Source organism: Pavona decussata, unplaced genomic scaffold, assembly GCF_977016875.1.
Source record: "Pavona decussata unplaced genomic scaffold, jaPavDecu1.1 SCAFFOLD_244, whole genome shotgun sequence".
Lineage (NCBI taxonomy): Eukaryota > Metazoa > Cnidaria > Anthozoa > Scleractinia > Agariciidae > Pavona > Pavona decussata.
The window spans coordinates 1,937,590-1,961,500 of record NW_028145649.1 but is presented as its reverse complement, the minus strand read 5'-3'; the positions used below and the strand labels follow the sequence as shown (position 1 = coordinate 1,961,500).

At 39.9% G+C, this 23,911-nt stretch overlaps 1 protein-coding gene and 1 long non-coding RNA gene across 9 annotated transcripts in view; both read left to right on the top strand.

The window, feature by feature from the left end:
* The window catches only part of LOC146457382 (uncharacterized), a 35,863-nt gene extending 29,740 nt beyond the window's left edge, over positions 1 to 6,123 (top strand). Inside the window, exon 2 of the mRNA XM_085091983.1 lies at positions 3,186 to 6,123. Within this exon, the coding sequence (XP_084948109.1) occupies positions 4,329 to 5,438 (1,110 nt within the window). The 5' untranslated portion in view covers positions 3,186 to 4,328 and the 3' untranslated portion in view covers positions 5,439 to 6,123. The remainder of the gene's footprint in view (positions 1 to 3,185) is intronic.
* LOC146457381 (uncharacterized) overlaps positions 1 to 18,672 on the top strand; it is a 35,119-nt gene extending 16,447 nt beyond the window's left edge. The window contains exons 1-4 of one of the 8 annotated variants that reach the window (XR_014858482.1): positions 1,152 to 1,403; positions 1,496 to 1,578; positions 1,717 to 1,771; positions 10,990 to 11,576. This is a non-coding gene — a long non-coding RNA (uncharacterized LOC146457381). The other 7 variants (XR_014858484.1, XR_014858483.1, XR_014858486.1 and 4 more) reach the window with 7 other exon arrangements.
* The last annotated feature ends 5,239 nt before the right edge of the window (positions 18,673 to 23,911 follow it).

Genomic DNA, 23,911 nt, shown 5'->3' with positions numbered 1-23,911 from the left:
TAACATTAACGTCAAATGGACACTGAAAGTTTCATGACGGGATAAACAATACGAAATTTAAAAACAGAACCTTCCTCAAAACTGGCGTAGGAGCTTGCAAACTGTTCTTTTTTTCCTTTTTTTTTTTCAGAAAAAAGAGCAAAGGTGAATTTCAAAATTTTCTTGTATCCTTTCAACACATTTCATGGCGATTTCGTGTTTTTTTTTTTCCTGATGCAGTTTAGTTTGAATCTAAAAGACGTTTGTTTGTAATTCAGCGATAACACAATAAAGCTAAATACTTGATTAATTTGGGTCGATTTAAAAGAAACTGTGATCATGCTCTGGACCTGTGAAATAGACGTACTGATCACAACATCATAAGCAAAACAATTGTGGCACAGCCGTAAGTCTCATGATATGACAAATAACATAACACGAAATTAAATTTGATTTCACTACTGTACAGATACTTTTAAATAAATTATCTTGCTTCATTTAAAGTTTCAGCTTGAAACAGTCAACCAACACTGACGTTTTCTCTAGAGTCGTGCGCTGTGCTATAATGTCTATGACAGGCGAGGTACAGATATTGTTGGTAATGTAAATACTTTTAACTATTTAAGTCTCCTCTGTTTAAAGTAACAATTTTTATCTTCTTTTCTCGTTTCAAGGCTTTTACCTCTAATAACATTTTCAATATTTCTTTGCGCAGGACAACGCCCCAGTCCAAGCGATGGAGGAACATTCCCAATCAACTAATGACAAAGGTAAATGAAATATACAATATCTGTCAATAGCTTAATTTGCCAAAGCGTCTTCAAACGGACACTTTCATTGAGATTTTGCCGTGCGTTTCTTAAAATGGTTCAAATATTTTGACTTTGGACCGCTTCCCAGAAACGAAATTTTGGCCGATCCGAAAACCTGCTAAAACAAACTGTGATCATGTTCTGGACATGTTCCGAATAGACGTGCTGATCACAACATCACAAGAAAGGAAAATGCGACAGAGTGAGCCTCATGACATGACAAATAACACGAAATTTAATCTCACTACTGCACACATAAAAACAAGCAAGCATGCAAAGGGGTGAGATTAACTCTTTAAACCCTAATATTAAAGAACATCATCTCCCATCTTGTCCCTATACTTTTCTTATGAAACTAATGGGGAGAAGTTATTCAAATATCAAGAAAATCAGTTTCGGTGATCATATTCTTAATTCGCATGACCTGAGGGGTTAAGAAACCATTGATATTACAAGGAGAAATTTGATACTGATCATAGTTGCGGCACAACGGGTTACTTAATTTGGGCCGATCCGAAAACCTGCTAAAACAAACTGTGGCCATGTTCGGGACATGTTCCGAATGGACGTCCTGATCACAACATTGCAAGCAAGAAAATTGCGACAGAGTAAGTCTCATGACATAACAAATATAACGAAATTTGATCTCACTACTGCACACAAACTTCTAAATAAATTTTCTTGCTCGTTTTCGGTTCAAGCAGTAGTGCTCAGCTTGAAACAGGCAACCAAAACTGACGTTTTCTCCAGAGTCGTGAGCTGTTCTACGATGTCTATGAAAGGCGAGGTACATACTGTTTGTTATTGTAAATCAGGAGAGGATGAATACATTCAATTGCTCTGTTTAAACAGACAACTTTCATCTTCTTTTCTTGTTACAAGGCATTTACCTCTAATATTATTTTTCAATATTTCTTTTGCGCAGGACAAGGCCCCACTCCAAGCGATGGAGGAGCATTCCGAATCAACTGATGACAAAGGTGAAGGAAATATTATATAGTTTCTCATCAGGAACGAATAGCATTGGAATCTTTGATTGTACAGTGAAGAAAAACTTGAATTCTTGGCTTATGCGTTTTTGTACCTAAAAGGGTAGGAATATGGGAAAATAGTTCTTTTTCGTCAAGGAACGAAAAACGTGATTTCGTAAACAATTATAAACTCCAGGCCCCAGTTGTTTAAAGGCCGGATAACTTTATCCAGTGGATAAGTCACTATCCGACAGTTTCAATCTGTGCAAAGATTTCAGTATTATCATCGTGTACATGCAAGCGAATATGCACACTCTAACCACAGTCTAGTTTAGGAGTGTACGAAAACCTTGGACAACGTTAAACGTAAAGTATATTTTAGACACCGAATAGTGCCTTGTCCAGCGGATAAAGTTATCCGGCCTTTGAACAACTGGGGCCAGGATGCTCAGAAAAACCGACGGCAACTTTATTACTTTAGGGGGAACGGTTTATGTTTTCTAAAAGTTTTCTGTTACCAGAAATATCAACAATAAAATCTAAACAGATAAACGTATGGTCCGAAAATTGAACAAAAAAAAAACCGTATTTGATTTATGTCTCTTGAATATTCTTGTCTGGTGTTCTCGACTGATTAGATAAGTGGGAATAAAGAGAAAAAAATAGAAATAGAAGGGTTTTTGCCAGTTATGCCAGGGCAATAGCTAGCGCTCGTCTGAGCTGTACGGCCAAAATTAAAACTAGTAATACTATTAGTTGAAAACAGATAATTCTCAAAAACCACTTAGTATACGCTTACGTCCTGAAAGGTGAATAAAATGAATGGAGCCCTGTCCCTAACATTGGCTCATTTCACATTATGAGTTCATATTTAACACTGTCAGATTTTTCTGTGGCTTTCCGACGCTTTTTCTTTAGTTTGCATTTGACCTCTTGTTTTGTTGGTTTCGCGACTATGCCTTTCTTATGCCGCAAGAAACACGACGTTGCCGGCCCTGAAGAGCAACTCACAAATTAAAGCCGTTGCCGGTAACTAAACGGACCTTCATAGGGCACTATCACGGAGATGTTGCTGAATGTTTGTCTGCGAAACTGTAATTATTTGACTTTGGACCTCTTCTCAAACACAAAATTGCTCTTGGAGCAGCGGGGGCTGAAAAAATGTGATAAATTATCTGCATAAGTATAACATTTAAAAAGGATAACGCCATTTAATTTTATGAAGATACACAAGAGAGACTTGAAAGCACTTGTCAATATTTTCAAGTAGGAACCATTTCTATCGTAACCATCTGCAGCCAAGGATGAATGATACTAGTTTCTGTGCACTAATAGTGTTATTGTTAACAAAACTGAAACATTGTTTGACGTTTACGCCTGTACAAATATTTTTTTTGGCTGTTCAAAGTGACACTGAAAATAGGTGACACCCTTTAAGAAGCATTTATGAAGTCAGCATAGCCGCAAAACAGAACTCAAGCCACACACGCATCTTTTCAGTCACTATCAAAGCTATTCTCGTATCCGGATGTTTGTCTTCGGAGAAAACCTCCGATACGTTGGTTCTCAAATCTGATTGGTCAATGAAAATCGTCCGATGTAAGTCGCGACAACTTTTTTCACCTTTGCTTTCCACGCGCGTAGACGCATGACTTACAAAAAAATTATCAACAGAAATTTTGTAGGCGTATGTAGCGTGCTTCATTAAACCGTTAACTTCCTTCAAACCTTGAAGTGTTTGATTTTTCCCACCTTGTTTACATTAGGCCCTTAATACCCAAAGAAAGGCTTCAAATTCACGATGTTAATCAATGCACTTCTCCAGACATAAGTAGTGCTTAATTAGAGCGGTTTTCATTTGAGGGTCGTTGAACCAAAACCAAAGTAATTACTCTGGCCAATCACAACTGACGCAAAAAGCGCAGTGAACCAATCAGAAATCGAAGCAAATATATGTAGCCGACACCAAACGAGGGAAAACGTGTGCGAACAAGGTATTTTTGATTTTAGTTTTGCTGCTGATTGGTTGAGAAGGTTTCATGTGTTTTGCTGGCCAATGACAGAGCAAAGTAAAGCAACACCAAAGCAAACGTGAAATTACTTTGGACACTCAATTGAAAACCGCTCTAAAAGGACAATAATTGGCAATCTTAGAACCTGGAGTTGGACATCATGACATACAAATTGAAAAATCAATGCAGCACACTTGCTTAGAAGAGTTTTCAGATTGCGTTACTGTCACGTTTAGAGATTTATTATTAACTTTGTAACTAGAGACTTGGACAAGTTAGTGTTCGGTTAGGTTCGGAATTGGCAGCGTGATGTATCGTCCGTAGTATTCGTAGATTAAAGTTGTTCCGTGGACAGTATTCAGAGTTTATTGGTTTTATTCTTGTCCGCCAGTCTAAGGAAAACAGTCGTAAACATTTGGTCCTTCGAGAGCCGGATTCCGAAGAGAAAGTTGCGGAAAATCGAAGATTTTAAAGAGCGATTACAGTTTTGGGGGCGTGCCGGTTTATTAAACCCGTGAGTGAATGTTTGATCGAAAGATATCCGCACGAAAAAAATGGCTACTTCGAACAGTCAAGAAGACTTTATCGAGGGTGAAGAGTTTATGGAGACTATTAAGAGTCAGGAGCAGTGGATCCTAATAATAGAACAGTACAGGGAGACGGAAAGAAACGCGAAATCGCGCATGACACGTGTCTTGAACAAGCTGGCTAGCGTATTGTCCGGGGATCCACGTCATATTGATATTATCGATTTGTTGCAACAAGTAAAGGAGCAAATGGACAGTAGCCTAAGGGTTATGAGTCGGTTGGAAAGGGCATATCGTGAAAACAAAGATCCGGAGATGGCGTCCAAAGTCAGCGACGAGGCTGATCTTCTATTCGAGCGAGTGGATCTCGAGACCGCTTCAGCGCGTTCATTTCTGGCGTCATCTTCCACAGCGTCCATTGCCGATAGCCAAGCGTCCGAGCGGCGAAGAGAGAGAGAGAAAGCTGAAGGGGAATCGCGAAAACGAAAGGAGAAAAAAAAGCGCATCGAATTAGAAATTGCGAAGAAGCGCGAGGAATTGGAACGTCAAGAAAGAGAAGTTCAATCGGCGAAAGAAGAATCAAACAAGCGTCGCGACGAATTGGAAAACGAAGCTGACGAAGAACTGTGCAAAGCAAATGATGAAATCCCGCAATCAGAAAGTTCGAAAATCGAAGCGCATGTTAACACGTCGGAATTTCAAAACCCAGCAGGACCAAAAAGTACAAAAACCGAAGCCGCGATTAAGCCGCAACTTCCGGCCAAGGATTTCACTGTGAATGGTCAGCTGGAGAGAATTTGTATTCCGATCTTTTCTGGAAATAAGATGGATTTCCAGCGATGGAACGCCGCATTCACGAGTTCTGTGGACTTAACATCGCTTTCCCCGCAGTTCAAAATGGTCCGTTTGGAAGCGTGCCTAACTGGCGAAGCAGCAGATACGATAAAGGGATTGGGCTACTCCCTGAAAGCTTACGAGGCAGCCAAAGCGCGACTCCTTCGCAAGTATGGCGGAAGCCGAAGACAAGTGCAGTCTCACCTCAAAGAGCTAAAGAAACTGAAACCGATCCGCCAAAACAATGCGAAGGAACTGGAAATATTTGCCGACGTGCTCGAGCGAGCAGTGATCACACTCTAGGAGAATGGCCGAGAATCAGATTTAGAAGGCGGAACATTGCATACGATAATCTTAGAGAAGATTCCGGAGCGGCTATTGACGCAGTATTATCGCTGGTTGAGAGAGAAGCAGTACGAAGAATCCCTGGAAACGTTAAAGGATTGGGTTTCCGAAGAAGCCGAATACCAAATCCAGGCCGCCGAAATCAGAAATTGAATTTCTGGTGGTCCCGGAGTCACAACGAGCGAAAGGCGAACCGAACGCAATCCTCGAAGCTTCTTCAGTAGCGACAACGGCGCCAAGAACCATCGCAAATGTCTCGTCTGCGCTGGACATCATCCGATTTGGAAATGTGAAGCTTTCAAACAACTATCCAATGAGGACAAGTGGAGAATTGCTAAGGAAACCGGACTGTGCTACCGATGTTTGGGAGACAAGCATCAGGGAAGGTCCTGTCCAAGGAGCCGACAGTGTAACGTGAACGGTTACAGAGAAACTCGCCATTATCTTCTGCACTTTGAGAAGTCGCCAATCAATCAATCAGATCTTCGTGTGGATGCGAGACCGTACGTTCATCCTCCAACTACGCCCTTCAGTAACAGACAAACAGCCAATGGTACAGCCCGGCTAACCACGGAGGGGAATGCTGCTATCCGTTCAGTGACTATGGAAATCGTAGGACAGCAAGAGAGCCTGCAAGAAGTTGCGTTACTAATAATAATAATGTTTATTTCTTATATTGCGCAGTCTAATTAACAATTAGATTATGAGCTCGAGATTTCTATCGCGTGATAGTTGATGAGGGCGAAGCCCGAATCAACTATCACGCATAGAAATTGAGAGCGAATAATCTAATTGTTTTAGTATAAATCTACTAGTCGTTCAAAACTAAACAAGTAAATAATCTATTTCCTCATCGCAGACACTTCGAAAACGCGAAGAAGCGAGCGCCATTTTGTTGAAAATCGCTACTCACTATCTATCACAGAATAGATAGCGAGTAGCGTAGCCAATCAGAGAACGGCATTCGTGATAGAACACTAGTAGATTTATACTAACATGCTATAGACATATGATCGAATGCGCCTTACAAAATCTTAATATAAAGTAATGAATGGCTAATCTAAATAATAACAACAATAATAATTTACAATCTCCGGAAAAAACAATAAAATTAAAATATGAGTTAACAAGAGAACTAATAAAAAGCTAATTTAAAAAGATGTGTCTTTAGTAAAACTTTAAAAGTATTCAATGATTGGCATTGTCTGATTTCCAAAGGGAGTCGGTTCCATACTTTGGGCGCGACATTTTCAAACGCCCTATCCCCTAGTGTCTTTTTTGTTCTATAGGTATTATCCATTAGAAGTATGCCCCGGTGTGATCTCAACTGGTACCGCGAGCTGTCATTGATTTTTATCAAGTCTGAAAGATACTGTGGTGCGACGCCATAGATACATTTGTGAACTAACATTGCTATCTTGAATTCTATTCTGTGGGTAACCGGAAGCCAGTGCTATACGTACTATACCGATTATTCTCAAGAATGGGAACCGGAGACTCCTAGTGAACTGTCTACTAGACGAAGGGAGTGACACCATTTACGTCAACGAAGATGTCGTCGAAAAACTGGGTTTGACAGGCGAAAAGGAACGTATTACAGTGAAACTGGCAACTGGCAATCAGATCAACGTCCTCCTTGGTGCAGACCACTTTAAGCTCATGTATTCGATGAAAGAAGTGATGAGGCACCCGAACGAACCTTACGCCAGACTTTGTCCGTTAGGATGGACTGCTGTAGGAAAGGTCAAGGCACTAGAGGAGACCGACAGCCATTACACCGGATTCCATCACACCCTCCGACCTCTGATGGAACCAAACCGTATCGTCTCCGCAGAAAACGAGAATGTTGAGTTGAACAGGTTGCTGAAACGTTTCTGGGATCTCGAGAGCTTTGGAATCGTTCCCACTAATCGGCAGATGACATCGGAGAACAAATTAGCATGGAACAAAGGGAGCAAGTCGTTAAAATTCGATGGCAAACACTATGAAGTTGCTGTTCCGTGGAAAGAGGACAGACCAGTCTTGCCTAACAACATGTCGTTGGCTAAGAAGCGGTTAGTGTCCACAGAGAGGAAGTTACTGAAGAACAAGGAAGTCGCCGTTGCCTATCAGCAAGTACTGGATGACTACTTAGACAAGAAGAACATCCGCCGTGTTCCTCCAGACGAACACAAGCCAGAATGCGAGTGGCTCTTTCCCCACTTCCCCTTTGTGCGACCAGAGAAGGCTACGACAAAAGTTCGGATAGTATTTGATGGTTCAGCCCCATTCGAAGGCTAGAGCTTGAATACAGAAGCGTTGACTGGTCCCAAGCTTCAAAGTGATGTATGCGACATACTCATCAAGTTCCGAAGAGAGACTCCTTGGCCCTTGTTGGTGATATCAGCCAAATGTATCAGCAGCTAGTGTTGCGTGCAGAGGATCGACCGTTGCATCGTTTCCTGTGGCGTGAAATGAATCTCAGCAAAGAGCCCGAAGTATACGAGTTTCTCCGATTCGTGTTTGGAGGTTGTTACTGTCCTTTCTGTGCGCAATTCACTTGGCAGAAACATGCAGAACTCTATCAAGAAGAGTACCCAGTAGCCGCCAACGCAGTTAAGAAACATTGCTACATGGACGACCTCATGCCTTCAGTTGAATCCGCAGAGAAAGCCATAGACACGAGACGACAATTGACCGAGATATGCGATAGAGCAGGGTTCCACATTCGCAAGTGGGTTTCGAACCACCCCGAAGTGCTAGCAGATGTACCTGAAGTAGACTGTGCTTCTGAGATTGATCTGGAGAAGAACCAGTTTCCCGTGACGAAAACGTTAGGGGTGTCGTGGTCCGCGCAAAATGACCAGTTCTTGTTTCATTATTCGGGGCCACCCGAGGACTCTCAGTACACAAAGAGAAATGTCCTAAAGAGAACAGAAAAACTGTTTGACCCGCTGGGATTTCTGGCCCCGTTCGTAGTGAAAGCCAAACTATTCGACCAGCAGGCCTGGTGAGAATCATTAGAGTGGGACGACGCCCTTCCGTCAAAGCAACAAGATGAATGGAGGTCTTGGTTCAACGAGTTACCGCTCCTGCAAAACATCCAGATTCCGCGATGTTTAAAGGACGAAGGTGGTCAAATCACAGCAATCAGCCTGAACACCTTTACTGACGCGTCAGAGAAAGCCTACTGTGCAGCCGTATACAGCAGACACGTATACGAAGACGGAAAAGTTACGACCCACCTCATTGCGTTCAAGACACGACTATCACCTTTGAAGGCCTTAAGCATTTCAAGGCTTGAGTTGATGGGAGCTCTAATCGGATTACGGCTGTCAAGACAAGTCTGCTCCGCACTCGAAATCGAAATGACCAGTGTTACATACTGGGTTGACAGTTATAACGTTGGATTTTGGATTAGAGGTCAGAGTCGAGAGTTTAAACCGTTTGTTGCTCATCGATTGGCGAGATTCACAACAACTCAAACCCAGATCAGTGGCGTTACGTTCAAACTCATCAGAATCCAGCCGACTTTGGAATACAAGATGGTGGAACGGCCCAGAGTTCCTGTGTTACCCCGAAGCTAAGTGGCCAAACTGCAAATTTGCCAAACCGTCCGACGAAGCCATGAAAGAGGTCAGAGTACCGCAGAGAAATACTGACGAACCGACTAGTTTCAATGCTGTCCAGCAACCGACCGATTCGGATGGTGCAGATCGAGTAGAGGATAAAGACGGAGAATGGCGTTTGGAGCAGTCAAGATACTCCAAGTGGTATCGATTCAAACCGAAAGGACAGTTAGAGTTCGGATTGTCATTCGTTCGAGTTAGAGGCTGGGTACAACGATTCATCAAGAACTGGAAACGACCAGAGAACCAGAGAGAATTTGGAGAACAGACACCTGCCGAATTACGAAGAGTAGAGACCGAGATATTCAACTAGACGCAGAACAAGACATTTATTGAAGACATCACCGCCTTAAAGAGCAACAAGCCGCTGTTGAAAGGCAGTTCTCTTCTGCCATTTACGCCAATTCTTGTTGATGGACTTCTACGATCGAATACAAGGCTCCGACACTCGGAAGACCGTTCAATGGATGTGAAGTTCCCGATTATCCTGTCGAAGAAGAATCCTGTCAGTAGATTAATCATCAAGTACCACCATGAGAGTGAAGGTCACCGAATGGGTGTTAACTACACTATCAATCATCTCAGAGAAAAGTATCTGGTTATCCACGTCCGTGAGCAGGTTAAACGAGTGATCAAAGACTGCTGCGGGTGTGCAGGACGTTTCAAAACAGCATCCGCTCAGCAACAGATGGCACCGCTCGATCTAAACGCTACCTGTGTGTGTTCGTGTGTCTGCAAACACACTGTTGTCACCTGGAAATGGCTACTTCGTAAAAATCAGGGGCGTTCCTGAATGCATTTGTACGAATTTAATGACTGCAAGACGAGGATGGCCGACGAATATGCTGTGCGGCAACGGGACGAACTTCGTGGGAGCTGATAACGAAGTCCGAGACTTAACGAACCAACTGGATTAAGATCAACTTCAACGTATGACTTTAAGCCGCGGTGTCAACTAGTACTGGAATCCTCCAGAGGCTCCACACTTTGGAGGAGTCTTCGAGAGCATGATCAAATCGGCTAAATGAGCTATTTCCGCGATTCTCAAAGATGCTGACATCAACGCCGAAGAGCTGCAGACGACGTTTATTGGAGTGGAGAGTCTGATGAATTCGAGACAGTTAACCGCGCTCAGTAATGATCCAAACGAAGAGCCAGTTTTAACACCAAACCACTTTCTCATTGGACGAATGGGTGGTAACTTCACCCCAGAGAATGTAGACAGCACAACCTTCAATCCGCGGAGACGCTGGAGACGAGTGCAGGAGCTGACTAGACATGTGTGGCTACGTTGGATGAAGGAGTATCTACCATACATTGGTTCCCGCAACAAGTGGTTTTCCCCGTCAGCGAACCTGAAAGTTGGTGATGTAGTCATGGTAATCGACCCGAGTGCTGCCAGACGAGAGTGGAAAGTTGGACTAATCGAGCACACCTAACCAGGCAGCGACGGCCTGGTGCGAGTCGTAGACGTGCGGGCTGGCGGGAAAGTTTTAAGGAGACACGAATTTCCCCGATGGAAATTACACACAGCGGTTGAGACATTTAGCGAATGATATCAATGAGAAATGGCTCGTGACATTTATAGATTTGTCTTTTTGGATTTTGTTATCAAATTTCTGAGTATCTTGAATTCGGGAGGGGAAAATGTTTAGAAGAGTTTTCAGATTGCGTTACTGTCACGTTTAGAGATTTATTATTTACTTTGTAACTAGCGACTTGGACAAGTTAGTGTTCGGTTCGGTGTTGGCAGCGTGATGTATCGTCCGTAGTATTCGTAGATTAAAGTTGTTCCGTGGACAGTATTCAGAGTTTATTGGTTTTATTCGTGTCTGCCCAGTCTAAGGAAAACAGTCGTAAACAACACTCATGATCACTCTCAATCTTTTTGCTTTCGTCAGGCCCACAGCCAATGCCTTCAAACATCCAGGAAAATTTGCCTGTTGCATTTGCGATGCTGGAGAAGGTGCCCGACAAGTGGAGATGTCATTTTTACACTGCTATTTTCACGGAAGGCACGCCGGAAGGCATAATTGGATAGCATAAAATTATTATTAGTCTATGAGAATTTATAATCCATTGAATCATCCAGTAAAATAAGTCAGTAAATCTCATCGAAATTACCAATTTTTTAAATCGTGATGTTATCTAAACAAGGGTATATAGAAAAGAAGCTGAAGCTAGAGAAAGTGCCCGATAAGTTGAGATGTTATTCGTTCACTTCCAAAACAGATTTTACGGAAGGCACGGAATGCGAATTTGGATAACATAAAATTATGACTGCCCTATTAGAATTTATAATCCATCAAATCTTCCAGTAAAATAAGTCAGTAAATCTCATCGAAATTGCTCTTTTTTAAATCAAGATGTTATGTAAACAAGCGAATCTAGGAAACAAGCTGATCGGATAATCGTACAACTATTTTATGTGGATCTCTGTCATTACATTGTCTGCATGCATGCGTAAAAATAAAAGTGTTTAATGCTTGGTAGTAGTTCATATTTACTGAAAGTTTATTTTTACATAAGGTAACTGATATAACCCTTACTAGTCATAAAAGAAAGAACACCACAAGAAGACTTAACGTACGTTTTTAATTTCTTGCTTGAACTTTACTGACAGCGAAAAGATGAACCCGCTTTCGAACTCAAGTTGCACACAAAAAGTATCCCTTTACTTCGCGCGCAATTCATTATAGTTGAGCCAGTTAGAATCATCCAGATTCCGTTTAAATTGTGTTGGAAATTAACTAGAAATCTTGAAAGACTTAAAAAAGAAGTGATAATAAAACAGAAATGGAACCAGGGATTCATTGCTCGAGGCAGATCAAAATTTAATTATTATAAATCAAAGCAAAATAAAGAAGAGAAAACTCGCAACTTAGAAACAATTAAAATGTCAACAACTGTGGAACCGAAGCGCGATAGGATGAACGCAGTTAGAAGATCACATTCTGACATGCAGTGCCTCTCTTGTATGGCAGGAGCTAGAATTCAATTTACCAATTTTATACCATTCGCGCTCAGCCTTTCTACGATGAACAATTTTTTGACCTCACTACTATGTTTAGTTTGGCAAGGTCTTCACCTTTAAGGCGAGCCTTAATGGCGATGTTCAAAATAGATTTGTGACGATAAATTGAATTTCCCTATAGTAAGCATTTCAGTTGAAATCAATCTTGCCTAGCTCGTATTCCTCGACTACCTAACACGTATATATACCCACTTATCTGCCGAACCCAGTCATGAAAATATTTCAAATCAGTTGGTAAATTCATCGCGGCTGATGAAAATGATTTGAACTTTTTTTCCACCCAATTCAGCAGTCTCATTTGGCACTATGAACGACTCTCGATTGATTTATGTGGCTGGCTATCAGGTTTGCGTGCCACAATCAAATACGATTATGCACGAGTCACTAAGCTAATCATGGCGAATCATGGCGATGTTGAAATTTCCAGAAATTTCTTTTATACAAACGCTTTTAAACCGTGAAACCTGAGTGGTTGATTATAAGTACAACTTGTCAATACGCTTGATTAGTAGGAGACCGCGCAACTGAAGTCGCCATCTTGAATCTCCTATTTTTTTTTTTTTTTTTTTTTTATTATTATTATTTATAAACCTCGTCAGAGGAGAAAACACAACATGAAGAAACCTCTGACAGGACAGAACTCAGAGAACGATAAGTTCCAATAACGAGACTCCTTGCATAAATGCATAAATTTGCAACGATTTCTAACCGAGTTTTTGAAAAAGCCTGTACGCTCTAAAAGCGGACACAATTTAGTTCTTTGTACCAAAAATCCAGGCAAAACTGAACCATTTACTTATTCTAAGAGGCTGAACTGGGGGTTGGAATTGGGACTACTTTTGATTTTCAAACACGCGTTTGTGATTAGACTACGGCTTTTCGGTGTAGTTTGGACACCATTTCCCAAAAGCTACTAGATCCATTAGTTGAACACTACAAATTTGGTCCGGCAGGCGACTTATACACAATATTTGGTGATAATTTATGGTCAGGGATATAATCACAGGAAATTGCGACGCAGCACTCCATTCTACATCAATTTGCCGTGTTTTCTTGTGCTTAATCAAATTCACTCTTAGTCCGCAACATGCAAAATGTTTTGCCTACTCCCTTTACGGCTTTCTCCCAGGCCCTCATGGTATATTCGTTTGGATGACATATCCAAGGCGAACGGCCGGGGAAAACCTAGACAAAAACAGACTGCGCATGCGTTTGTTTAATTTTTTTAAAAAGGCGGACATTGCGCAATGTTTAATACACGAGCAGCACTGTTTTGTTGGGATTTCTAGAACAAATTACTAATTTATCAAGCCAAAACGAAGGAAATAACAACTGTGGAGGAGATTTGAAAATGTGATCTTAATTATCATAAAATTTTGTGAGCTTTTGCTTCGAATTTCTCCAAGAATTATCAATAGTTTGAGAGGCTGTATCAAACACTCGGAAGAGTGTTTCTTCCTATTTCCAAACACCTCGAAGTTGGTTAAAAAAAAACTCGGCTGCTCCTAGTTTTTGCAACCTACTTCTCGGTGTTTGGAAATAGGAGGAAACACTCTTCGTCGGGTTTGATCTATTACTTAAAACCACGTGGCGAAGTCGAGTGGTTTTTTACCCGATAAAACACGCGCTGCGAGTTTTTTGGACGGCTTCAAAAACATTCCTGGAAAAGCGTGTGTTAAGAGAACTCATAACAGTGATGCTTTTGTGAACGTTGGAAAAAAGCATACGAGAAAAACATTAAACACTGCACACTAAAAAGGAGGAGTTTTTATCGGGTTTTAAAATCACTGCACTTAAAAGGTCAATGGGCTTATGAATTATTGATGAGTTTTGAAGATTCTATATAAGATGTAAACAGCGGCAAATCATGGTTTCAAAACCCTTGTGGTTGTAGATCTACCTCGATCACCAACCGCTGTTCGAAAAAATGAGCCCGCGCTCCTCCCCCACTCCCTCAACACACACCCCGAAAGGGTAGAGATTTCACGAGCTGGACACCCCCCCCCCCCCCCCAAAGTGTAGGGATTTCACAAGCTGGAGTATAGTAAAGGGTGAGGAGAACTGTCATTTAGGGTTTAAAAGCCCCCTCGGGGCGGATCCTTCCCTTATAAAACTTTCTTCAGTGCCTGCACCCCTCCCCCTCGCTCCTCTCCAGAATTACGAGCCACCTCCTAAGAACTACAGCAGTGGAGTTTGTTCTGGGCGGCCGGCCGGGGAAGTATTTTGTGAGAACTTATTTTTTCGCCCGAGCTTATTTTCTATTTCAATCAAAAACACTTTTGTTTATGTGTTTTCAACCATGGCAGTTGATCAGTCCTGGCATTTAAATTTTGTCCAGACTCTATTTCAGTCAGTTAATTATTAGTTTGGGTAACCTACAAGAATGGGCATAAAAGCCAGCTTTACAGTTTTACAAGCCTTCAATAAAGGGAGCCTTGTACATATATTGGCCCATGTATTCTTTGTTCAAAGACTCAAATTTCGGTCACTGAGGGCAGGTGAAAATAACTAATTCTTTTGCAACGAGAAAACCGGATTGCATTTGAACTGTACTAGCCTTAGCACGAAATCCGCTTCAAGTAAATAATCTGTTTATTTTTACGATCTCCCTGATTTACTCATTCCCTGAATTTTTCTTTAAAGTTCTTGTCGCTATGAAAACTTTTGTTATCGATCTAATTGTTTCATAAAAGCTACCTTTGCACTTTATACTTATACTTGGATCCGAGGCTGGATGATGTACCTTTCATTGTATTTGTTCTTTTGCAAAATTAAAACGTGATAACAACTTAAACTAAATCAGTTGAAATGTCAGACTTCACGAGTACTTTAAAACTTTATTTTTGTCCTGAGCCAGAAGACCAGCGTGAAATATAAACTTTAAAAGTTTCATAACATGATATACAACACCAAATTTAAACCTTCGTCAAAATTGATAGAGGAGATTGAAGGCTGATCTTTTTTCACCAAAGGACAAAGCACGTTTCAAAAAAGTACCAAAAATTACAGTCAACCCAGGTCAAGCGTGAACGATATTTTTGAAATTTGAACGGAGTTTTGAAATTTACATGTCAGTTTTCAAAATCGCCAACGAGATTTCAGAGTTCCCGTATAAATTTCCCTAGCTTATTGACAGTATAAAGCTATGAATTTTTCTTTACATTGCAAAAGTGAATATTTCAAGAATAACAATTGTTTCCCAAGTATTTTGAATCTTTTTTTCAGTTAATGCGTCTTTTTCGGAACGACTTCCTGAGAGATGTCCAACATTTCATTCACACGTCGGACATTACAAAGAGAAATTCGAATGTTCATTTCATTCTTGGAATTACTGTTCACGCGTGACCTGGATTGACTGTAATTGTGTTCTTATCACACGCCACTTCGCGGTTTGGTGTTTATTTTGTGGTGCTATTTAGCTCGTGATAATAGACGTTTGGGCATGCAACGGAGCGAGCTTAACCCTTGAAGTCCTAATATTAAAGAACAAATTCTCCTATCTTGTCCCCATACTGTACTAATGAAATTACTACAGAGAAGTTATTCAAATATCAAGAAAATCGCCTTGAGCTGCCTTGGGTGATCATATCCTTAATTCTCATGATGTCAGTGGGTTGGAAAAACATTAATATTACCAGGAGAAATTTGATACTGATCACTGTGACGGCTTAAAGGGTTAATTTTAAAATTTGGGTTGATCTAAAAGAAACTGTGATCATGTTCTGAACATGTGAAACAGACGTACTGGTCACAACATCACAAGCAAAACAATTGTGACACAGTGAGTCTCATGACATGACAAATAGCACGAGATTTGATCTCACTACTGTCCAGATACTTCTAAATAAATTTTCTTGCTTCGTTTAAAGTTTAGGCAGTAGTGTTCAGCTTGAAACAGTCAACCAACACTGACGTTTTCTCTAGAGTCGTGCACTGTGCTACAATGTCTATGACAGGCGAGGTACAGATATTGTTTGTTAATGTAAATACTTTTAACTATTTAAGTCTCCACTGTTTAAAGAAACAACTTTCATGTTCTTTACTCGTACAAGGCATTTACCTCTAATAACATTTTAAATATTTCTTTACGCAGGACAACGCCCTAGTCCAAGCGATGGAGGAACATTCCCAATCAACTGAGGACAAAGGTAAAGAAAATATATGATACCTAACACTAGGTTAAAATTGAGATTTTGCCGTGCGTTTCTTAAAACTGTTACTTAACTTAACTGTTACTTAACTTAAAACTTAAAACTTAAAACTGTTCAAATATTTTTGACTTTGGACCGCTTCCCAGAAACGAAATCGCTCTTGGAGCAGCGGGGGCAAAATATGGATTGAATTGTCTGAACTAAAAGATACGTAGGAGGAACTTAAAAACACTGGTTGCAATCCGTTTCCATCCTAACCATCTGCAGCCAAGGGTGAATGATGCGGCCAGTTTCTGTGCACTAGTAGGGTTATTGTTAAAAAAAAACTGAAACATTATTTTGACAGTTACGTCTGTACAAATATGTGTTTTTGGTTGTTCAAAGTGACACTACAATTACGTGATATTGCCCCGGACAGAAGAAGAATTCAAAGTTAAGAAAAAAGATTTGCCGAAAGCCAGAGAGTATTGTCTCTCTGTTAAAAGTTAAACGAAAATTTTTGTTTGGCAATATAGCGCCCGCACTTTGGCCACCATTGTCAACAAAATTGAAGCGGCGTCTTTGTTCTTTCCCGAAAACTTATCAAATGTTAAGCATGTGCAGTTGAATGTTCCTGACATATGAAAACGGAATTTACCAGATGCTCATTACAGAAGAATGAGAAGATCTGGCTACGAGATTAACTCAATGTCCACTGTAACTAAGGATAGGAAATAGAATTTCCTTATTTTTTGAGTTTTTTTAGTGGTGTGATGTAACAGCTTGTGACTGTCATGTTGATCTTGTGATTCAAACATGCAGGGAACCGAATGAGAACTTATATTAATTCAAGCAAAATACGTCCAATTTTTCCTGCGTTCCCTTGTTGCTTTCTTGTCTTTTAAAGACATACTTGTGTAATTGGAATCGAGATTGATTAGTTCCGAGGCTGAAAATTTAAGTTGAAGAGCATTTAAGGAACTACGTTTCATTCCCTGAATTTACTAGCTGTTGTTTGTTTTACTAAATTTCTAGGCTAACCCTTTTTCGCATTTTTAACGACACATTTGCCCCTTCGAAAACCAAAGGAATTAGTTTACCATCGATACGAAATTTCAAACAAACATTTAGCAAACAAAATTGTGAATTTCAATTCTTTAGGACTAAATCCCAATTTCTAAAGCGATTAAGGCCGCTTTCGAACAGATATCGACCGAAATGAACCATTGGGTGCACTTAATTTAAAGTCTGAGGGAGTTCTTGCCGACCCATTGGCTTGCATCATTGAATTTGAACATTGTTTTTTAAAACTGTTCTTCTGTGATACCTGTTATTGGATTGTACGGCCGTGTAAACATATTTAGGTTTACTTCGATCGTTTAAATTAAAGATTTCTAAATCATTGTAAACATTCAAGATTCTAGTTTGTTGAGAATAGTCGGAGTTAGTTGAGAGTTTTTTAGGATGCATTTGTAAGATGGCATGTGCAGTCAAGATTGAAGTCAAGAAAACACAAAAATGTCATCCAGAGTCTTTGCACCTTGGTAACTCAAATGCAGATTTCGTACGGTGCTATCCTGCAAGGGGGAGAGGGGGAGGGAAGGGGAGGGGGATCCGCAGAAATTGGGTTGGTGTTTGTAGCGCGCTTCATTAATTTAAACCGATAATTGGTTAACTTCCTTCAAACCAAAGTATTTAATTTTCCCACTTTGTTCACATTAGGGCCTTAAGACCCAAGAAAAGGCTTCAAATTCACGACGTTAATCAATGCACTTCTCTAGACTCAAAGTAGTGTTTAATTAGAGCGGTTTTCATTTGAGTGTTGTAAAACCAAAACCAAAGTAATTACTCTGGCCAATCACAACTGACGCAAAAAGCGCAATGAACCAATCCGAAATCGAAGGAAAAAAATGTGACTGACGCCAAACGCGGGAAAAAGCGTGCGAGCAAGGCATGTTTGGTTTCGGTTTTGCTGCCGATTGGTTGAGAAGGTGGCACGTGTTTTGCTGGCTAATTACAGAGCAAAGTAAAGCAACACCAAAGCAAACGTGAAATAACTTTCGACACTCAATTGAAAACCGCTCTAATAGTACAATAATTGGTAATCTTAGAACCTGGAGTTCAACATCATGACATTAAAATTGAAAAATCGATGCAGCACACTCATGATAACTCTCCACCTTTTTGCTTTCGTCAGGCCCACTGCCAATGCCTTCAAACATCCAGGAAAACTTGCCTGTTGCATTTTCGATGTTGGAGAAGGTTCCCGACAAGTGGAGATGTCATTCGTACAGTACTTTTTTAACGGATGGTACGGAAGGCTGGACTTTGCAATAATTTAAAATTATGACTGGCCTATAAGAATTTATAATGCGTTGTATCTTCCAGTAAAATAAGTCAGTAAATTTCATCGAAATTCCTCTTGTTTAAATCGTGATGTTATCTAAACAAGCGTGTATGTACGTACTGACTGAGAGTGGATGAACCCCTGTTCAAACTGTTGTACCCAGAAAGTATCCCTTTACTTTGCAATTACAGTTGAGCCAGTTAGAATCATCCAGATTCCGTTCAAATGGTGTTGGAAGTTAACTTGAAATCTTGAAAGACTTACCGATAAGAAGTGATGATAAAACAGAAAAGGAAAACAAAAAATAATTCCTTGTGGTCTGCAGAAAGCATTTGATCTTTAAATTATTTCTGTCACACGATTGTTCAGATACTTCCATATTAATACAGGACTATCTGTATAAATTTACAATAAATGTTTTTCTGTCAGATAAGTGGAGAAAGAAGAAGTCTTTCTCTTTAGCATGACAGCCATAGGTATTAAAACATGAACGAACTTCTTCGAAATGTTTTAATACAGCTTTTAATTGGTTAAATTTTATTCTTTATAACATGTTTATGTCCATGGGTAGCATGAAGAACTGTGGGCAAACGTAGGAACAACTGAACTTATTCGAAGCGCAAATGAGCAAACGAACATCTGAGCGAGCGAACGGATAGCCGAATGTCTGAGTTAACGATCACACGGTCCACCGAGCGCTCGCCAGCGAAAACGAACGAACGAACGAACGAAAAACTGAGCGAACGAACCAGCGAAACTAGATGAACAGCTGAACGCCCGAAGCTCTTTTGTTTGCAGTCATGGGTGTTTATCAGAATATAAACGCAAACTTAAAAGCGCTCATTTTTTTCGGAACGAGTGAGAAGCGATGCATCTTTCGTTCTAATTAATTTAATTACTTGAAAATCTTACGCACGTATTTTAGTGAGCTCACCAAAAAGAGAATAAAGAAACAACATTCACTGACAAAAGCAAAACAAAGCTCAAGAGATGTTCCTTTCAAGAATTGAGTTGATTTCTTTCCTGTCATTGTTCTAGAATTATTTTGTAGCTAAGTTAAGGTCTTATTTCACCCTTTTTAAGAACTGAGAGGTCAAAAATACCATGATACTTCCCCTTTAAAACGTATTGGGTTAACTCTTGCTCGGAGAAATCATTTCATATTTTCCTCCCGATGCTCTAAGAGCAATCCCTTGTTAGAGAAGATATTTTTGGTCAAATATTTGAGCAGTCGTCACCAACATACAGCAAAATCCACGTGATAATTTCTCTTTTATGCTAAAAAAAGAGATAATTCCCATGTAACAGCCCCTTTACGTTTCAACCGGATATTTTGCACGTATGTGGGAGCTTAAGCAACGACGACGGCGACGGCAACGACAACGCTGCAAAACAATCGGTTTAATGAGCAAAAACAATCGCTCTGCACGTGCGTTTTACATTTTGGTACATTTCTTTGCCGTCTCTGCAAAACAACAACGTGAAATAACCACATTTAAGATTTTGTGGAGAACGTGCACGCACGACGGTGAATTTTTTCATTTTCTTTCTTAAGGTGATTCCGCTGAAAAAGAAGGAGTATTTAAAATTGTCTAACACTTGGTCCAGTTCATAACTATGTTATGAGCATTACAAAAATGCAATAAAAAATGGGGGTCACCGTGCTCGTTTTTGTGCAACCTGGATGGCTATTATAGTAAATAGATGACCCACGAGATTTATATTAGAAACGCTAGTAATCAGAAAAGGGAACTATCATTTCTAGAAAAATTAATTTCTTGCATTAAAATATCGAAGCAGTTAAACAAAATTCACTTTAATCTCACACAACAAACTATTTTCATTGAACTGGAATTAAGATTATGAAAGAAATCAAAGATTTTGCTGCGTGTGCACGTGAGCAGCACTACCTAAATACGTGCTTTTTAAAGCATTCAAATAAAAATATCTCAAAGTAGAGTATTAAACTTTTCTTTAAATCGCGATATATAGTGGCCAACCGTATGACATTTAAATTGATGCATTAAAAAATGGGGGTCACCGTGCTCGTTTAGAAGAAACGGACCATTTATTTTCCTGCCGAGCTTAACTTCAACGAAATCCCGTAATGTTCTGCGTGCGCGCGCTCGTGCGCGCGCTAAATGACGCGAAAAATTATGCGCAGCAAGGATGCGCAATGCAATTCAACGGAATCACCTTAACTTGTACGCCACTCCTACCAATTTGGTTCCTGGGTAGTTTGGCATTTTTGTAAAAGTTGAGCGAGTTGAAATAATCGCGAAGTAGCACAAGTGAAATAAAGATATATTTTCGGGTGCCGTTTTCGTTGCCGTTGCCGTCGTCGTTGCTTAAGCTCTCTATTAGCTTGATAGGCAGCAGAAGCTATCCATCCACATACAAATACTGATTTTTGAGAAGAGAAGAAAACCGGAATCACCCGGAAAACACTTCTAGAAACAAGGACGATATTCAACAAACTTCACCCACAAGTGTTAAAAAGAAAGGGCCCAAATACTCTCAATAAACCACATTTTTAGAGTTTTTAAATGTTCATTTTATTTGATCTCTTTCTAGTTATACAGTATTTCCTTAAACGGGTAATAGGAATTATAATAATTATATTATATAAGCACTTTCACGGTTCTTCAGCGTCCACGCATTGCCTTATGGCAAACTTCTTGTTCACAATCGGAATAGTGATCTCTGATGTCTGTTTGCACACCAATCCCTCGCGGCATCCACACTTATGCGTGTTCTATAATAAAAACGACATAGTTAACTACACACATTTTAAACAGAAGGAAAATTCTCGCAGTTACTACGTAAGATAAGCAGTTGCGAAAGTTGGCTTGATAGCTCAGTTGGTAGAGCACTGCACCGGCATCGAAGAGGTCATGGGTTCGAATCCATAGCTCAGTTGGTAGAGCACTGCACCGGCATCGAAGAGGTCATGGATTCGAATCCCGTTCAAGCCTGACTTTTTTTCATGCTTTCTTTTCGCAACTGCTTAAGTTGCGTAGTAACTGCGAGGATCTTTCTTCTATTTGATCTTTCATGCGCAGTTCAAAATATATGTTTCATATATTTACATTTATTTAACAAATTGGCTTTCTTCGGCTGTGCGTGTCGCAAGCAATTTCTCGTTTGCTTCGGTTTTGTGTTATTAAGCTCTGTGATTGGTTAGCAAATTCGCGCCACTTTCTCAACCAATGAGAAGCAAAATGAAAGCCATGCGTTATTTGCTCGCACGCGTTTTCCCGCGCTTGGCAATAGTTACATGCATTTGTCTCACATTCTCATTGATCCGCGCTTCTTACCTCTGTCGTGATTGGCCAATGTAAATACTTTGGTTTTGGTTTTACGATCATTGAGAAAAACTTCTTGAAAACTGAAGACATCTGTTATATCTTTGTGATAAAGAGTAAAGATATCGATGCTATCACGTTTCAGAAGAAAGGGAAGAGAGCACGTAAATTTGAAACACTAGACCATGTCGCTATAAAAACGAAGTTTCCTGGAAATCTTCGTTAATAACCAGAATTTGGGAGAAATGCTTGAAAACGTTTGAACGTATAGCTACGTATGTTCCCGATCTTCGAACAATTTCAGTGAAATCTTCGGGAAGTTGCTTTAATCTTTATTAAAACACTGACTATTATTTATAAAGTAAACAGAATAATGCGGACTTCTTTTATACGTCAAGTATTCTCTAACTTTACGATACACCAATCATATATGTTAAATTAAATAACAGATCCGAATTTTAAGGTCGTTTCTTACCGTCAAATGGCATGTGAAGTATTTAAATAGTTTAGGTGCACATCGCTTGTTGAAAGCACAGCAGTAATTCCGTCCACAGTCACTTTCAGTTTTACATCTCTGTTTTATAAAATAACATTGAAGAGAAGAAGATTGGTGAGAAACAGTCATAACATAACAGCAATAGCTACACAAAGTCGTTTGTTACTATATTTTCTTCAGGTCCTTTTTTGTCATGTCTCGCACCGAACGAACAGCGAAAAAGGATAGCATTATTTGGGACACAAACTTCGGTTAAAGGGAAATAACAATACTTTAGTTCTTACCTTGAATAAGCTGCCAAACCAGCGTTTATTCATGGGAGAATATTTGAGTTCGTCATCGGGCTTGTTATCCAGATCGAATTTTTCCTCGTCAATCTCCAAGTCCTCGTCCATGCACTGTTTGACAGGAATGAAATAACGGCATAAAGTCAGCTCGAAATCTCGTAACATTGGGAAACTAATACCTTTTAGGGAAGGGAAAGTATGTCGTTAGAAATACGAAATAAGATCATCTAGCATGTTTGCAAGGCCAACAACAGCTCGTAAATTCGGAGAATAATACTCCATTTCCTAAAAGTTTCTTCAACTTATATAATATTTTTTTAGCTAAACCATTCGAATATATTAAACTGTACTGCCACGAAATGATCTGGAAACAAAGTAGAGAGAGCCTCTTAATTTTAAGTATTTTGTTCGAATGTTCTCGCTGGACGGCTTGCCCCTAGATTAAAGAGAGGTTTTAGGTTAGAGTAACAATCTTCTAGTCACTCACCAAGGCAAGAGTGGTGCAGAATATTAAAAATATGACGATCTTCATGGTAAAACTGAGGTGAAAAATGAAAGTGTCGACTTGCTACGCTGTAACTTCCTAAGCCTCTGGAGACGTCGAGAGTGATCGTTTAACTGGATCGATGAGCCTTTATATTGTCTGAGAAAGATCGATTCATACGTTTAATATGCTTAATTTTACTCAAGATCAGAGATGTTTACTCAACTGTTGAATGCACTTCATTGAAATTTTTATGAACAAAGAATAAACTATTTGCCAATTAATTGTTTCGGTTTTTGCATGATAGCGCGAATTACAAAGACATAGATTTGTATTATCAGCCTCAGTGAAGCTGTTAGAAAGGATTTTGTATTTTAATTATCCCTATAATTTTTAGGATAGCTATCGCTTATACCAAAAATAATTGAAGGTGTGGTTCGTAGAATTGCTGCCTTTCTAATTTAGCCTTTACAGTTGGCAAGTGCACCCGTCACTTGATAACGAACGTTAAGGGCAGAGAAAAATGAAGGATTTCAAAGGAAACTGAAGATTGTCCTTCAAATATCAGATTTTGGTTGGGCGCTTCCCGGGGCCCTCAGTAGGGAGTTTAAGAAACGAGGACGGCAACGGTAACGAGAACGTCATTTAAAAACATAACTTCTCGTTTTAATTTGTAACTCTTTCGCAATCATTTAAATTTGTTTGACTTGGAAAATGCTGGCGAACTCTCCAGGAACTAA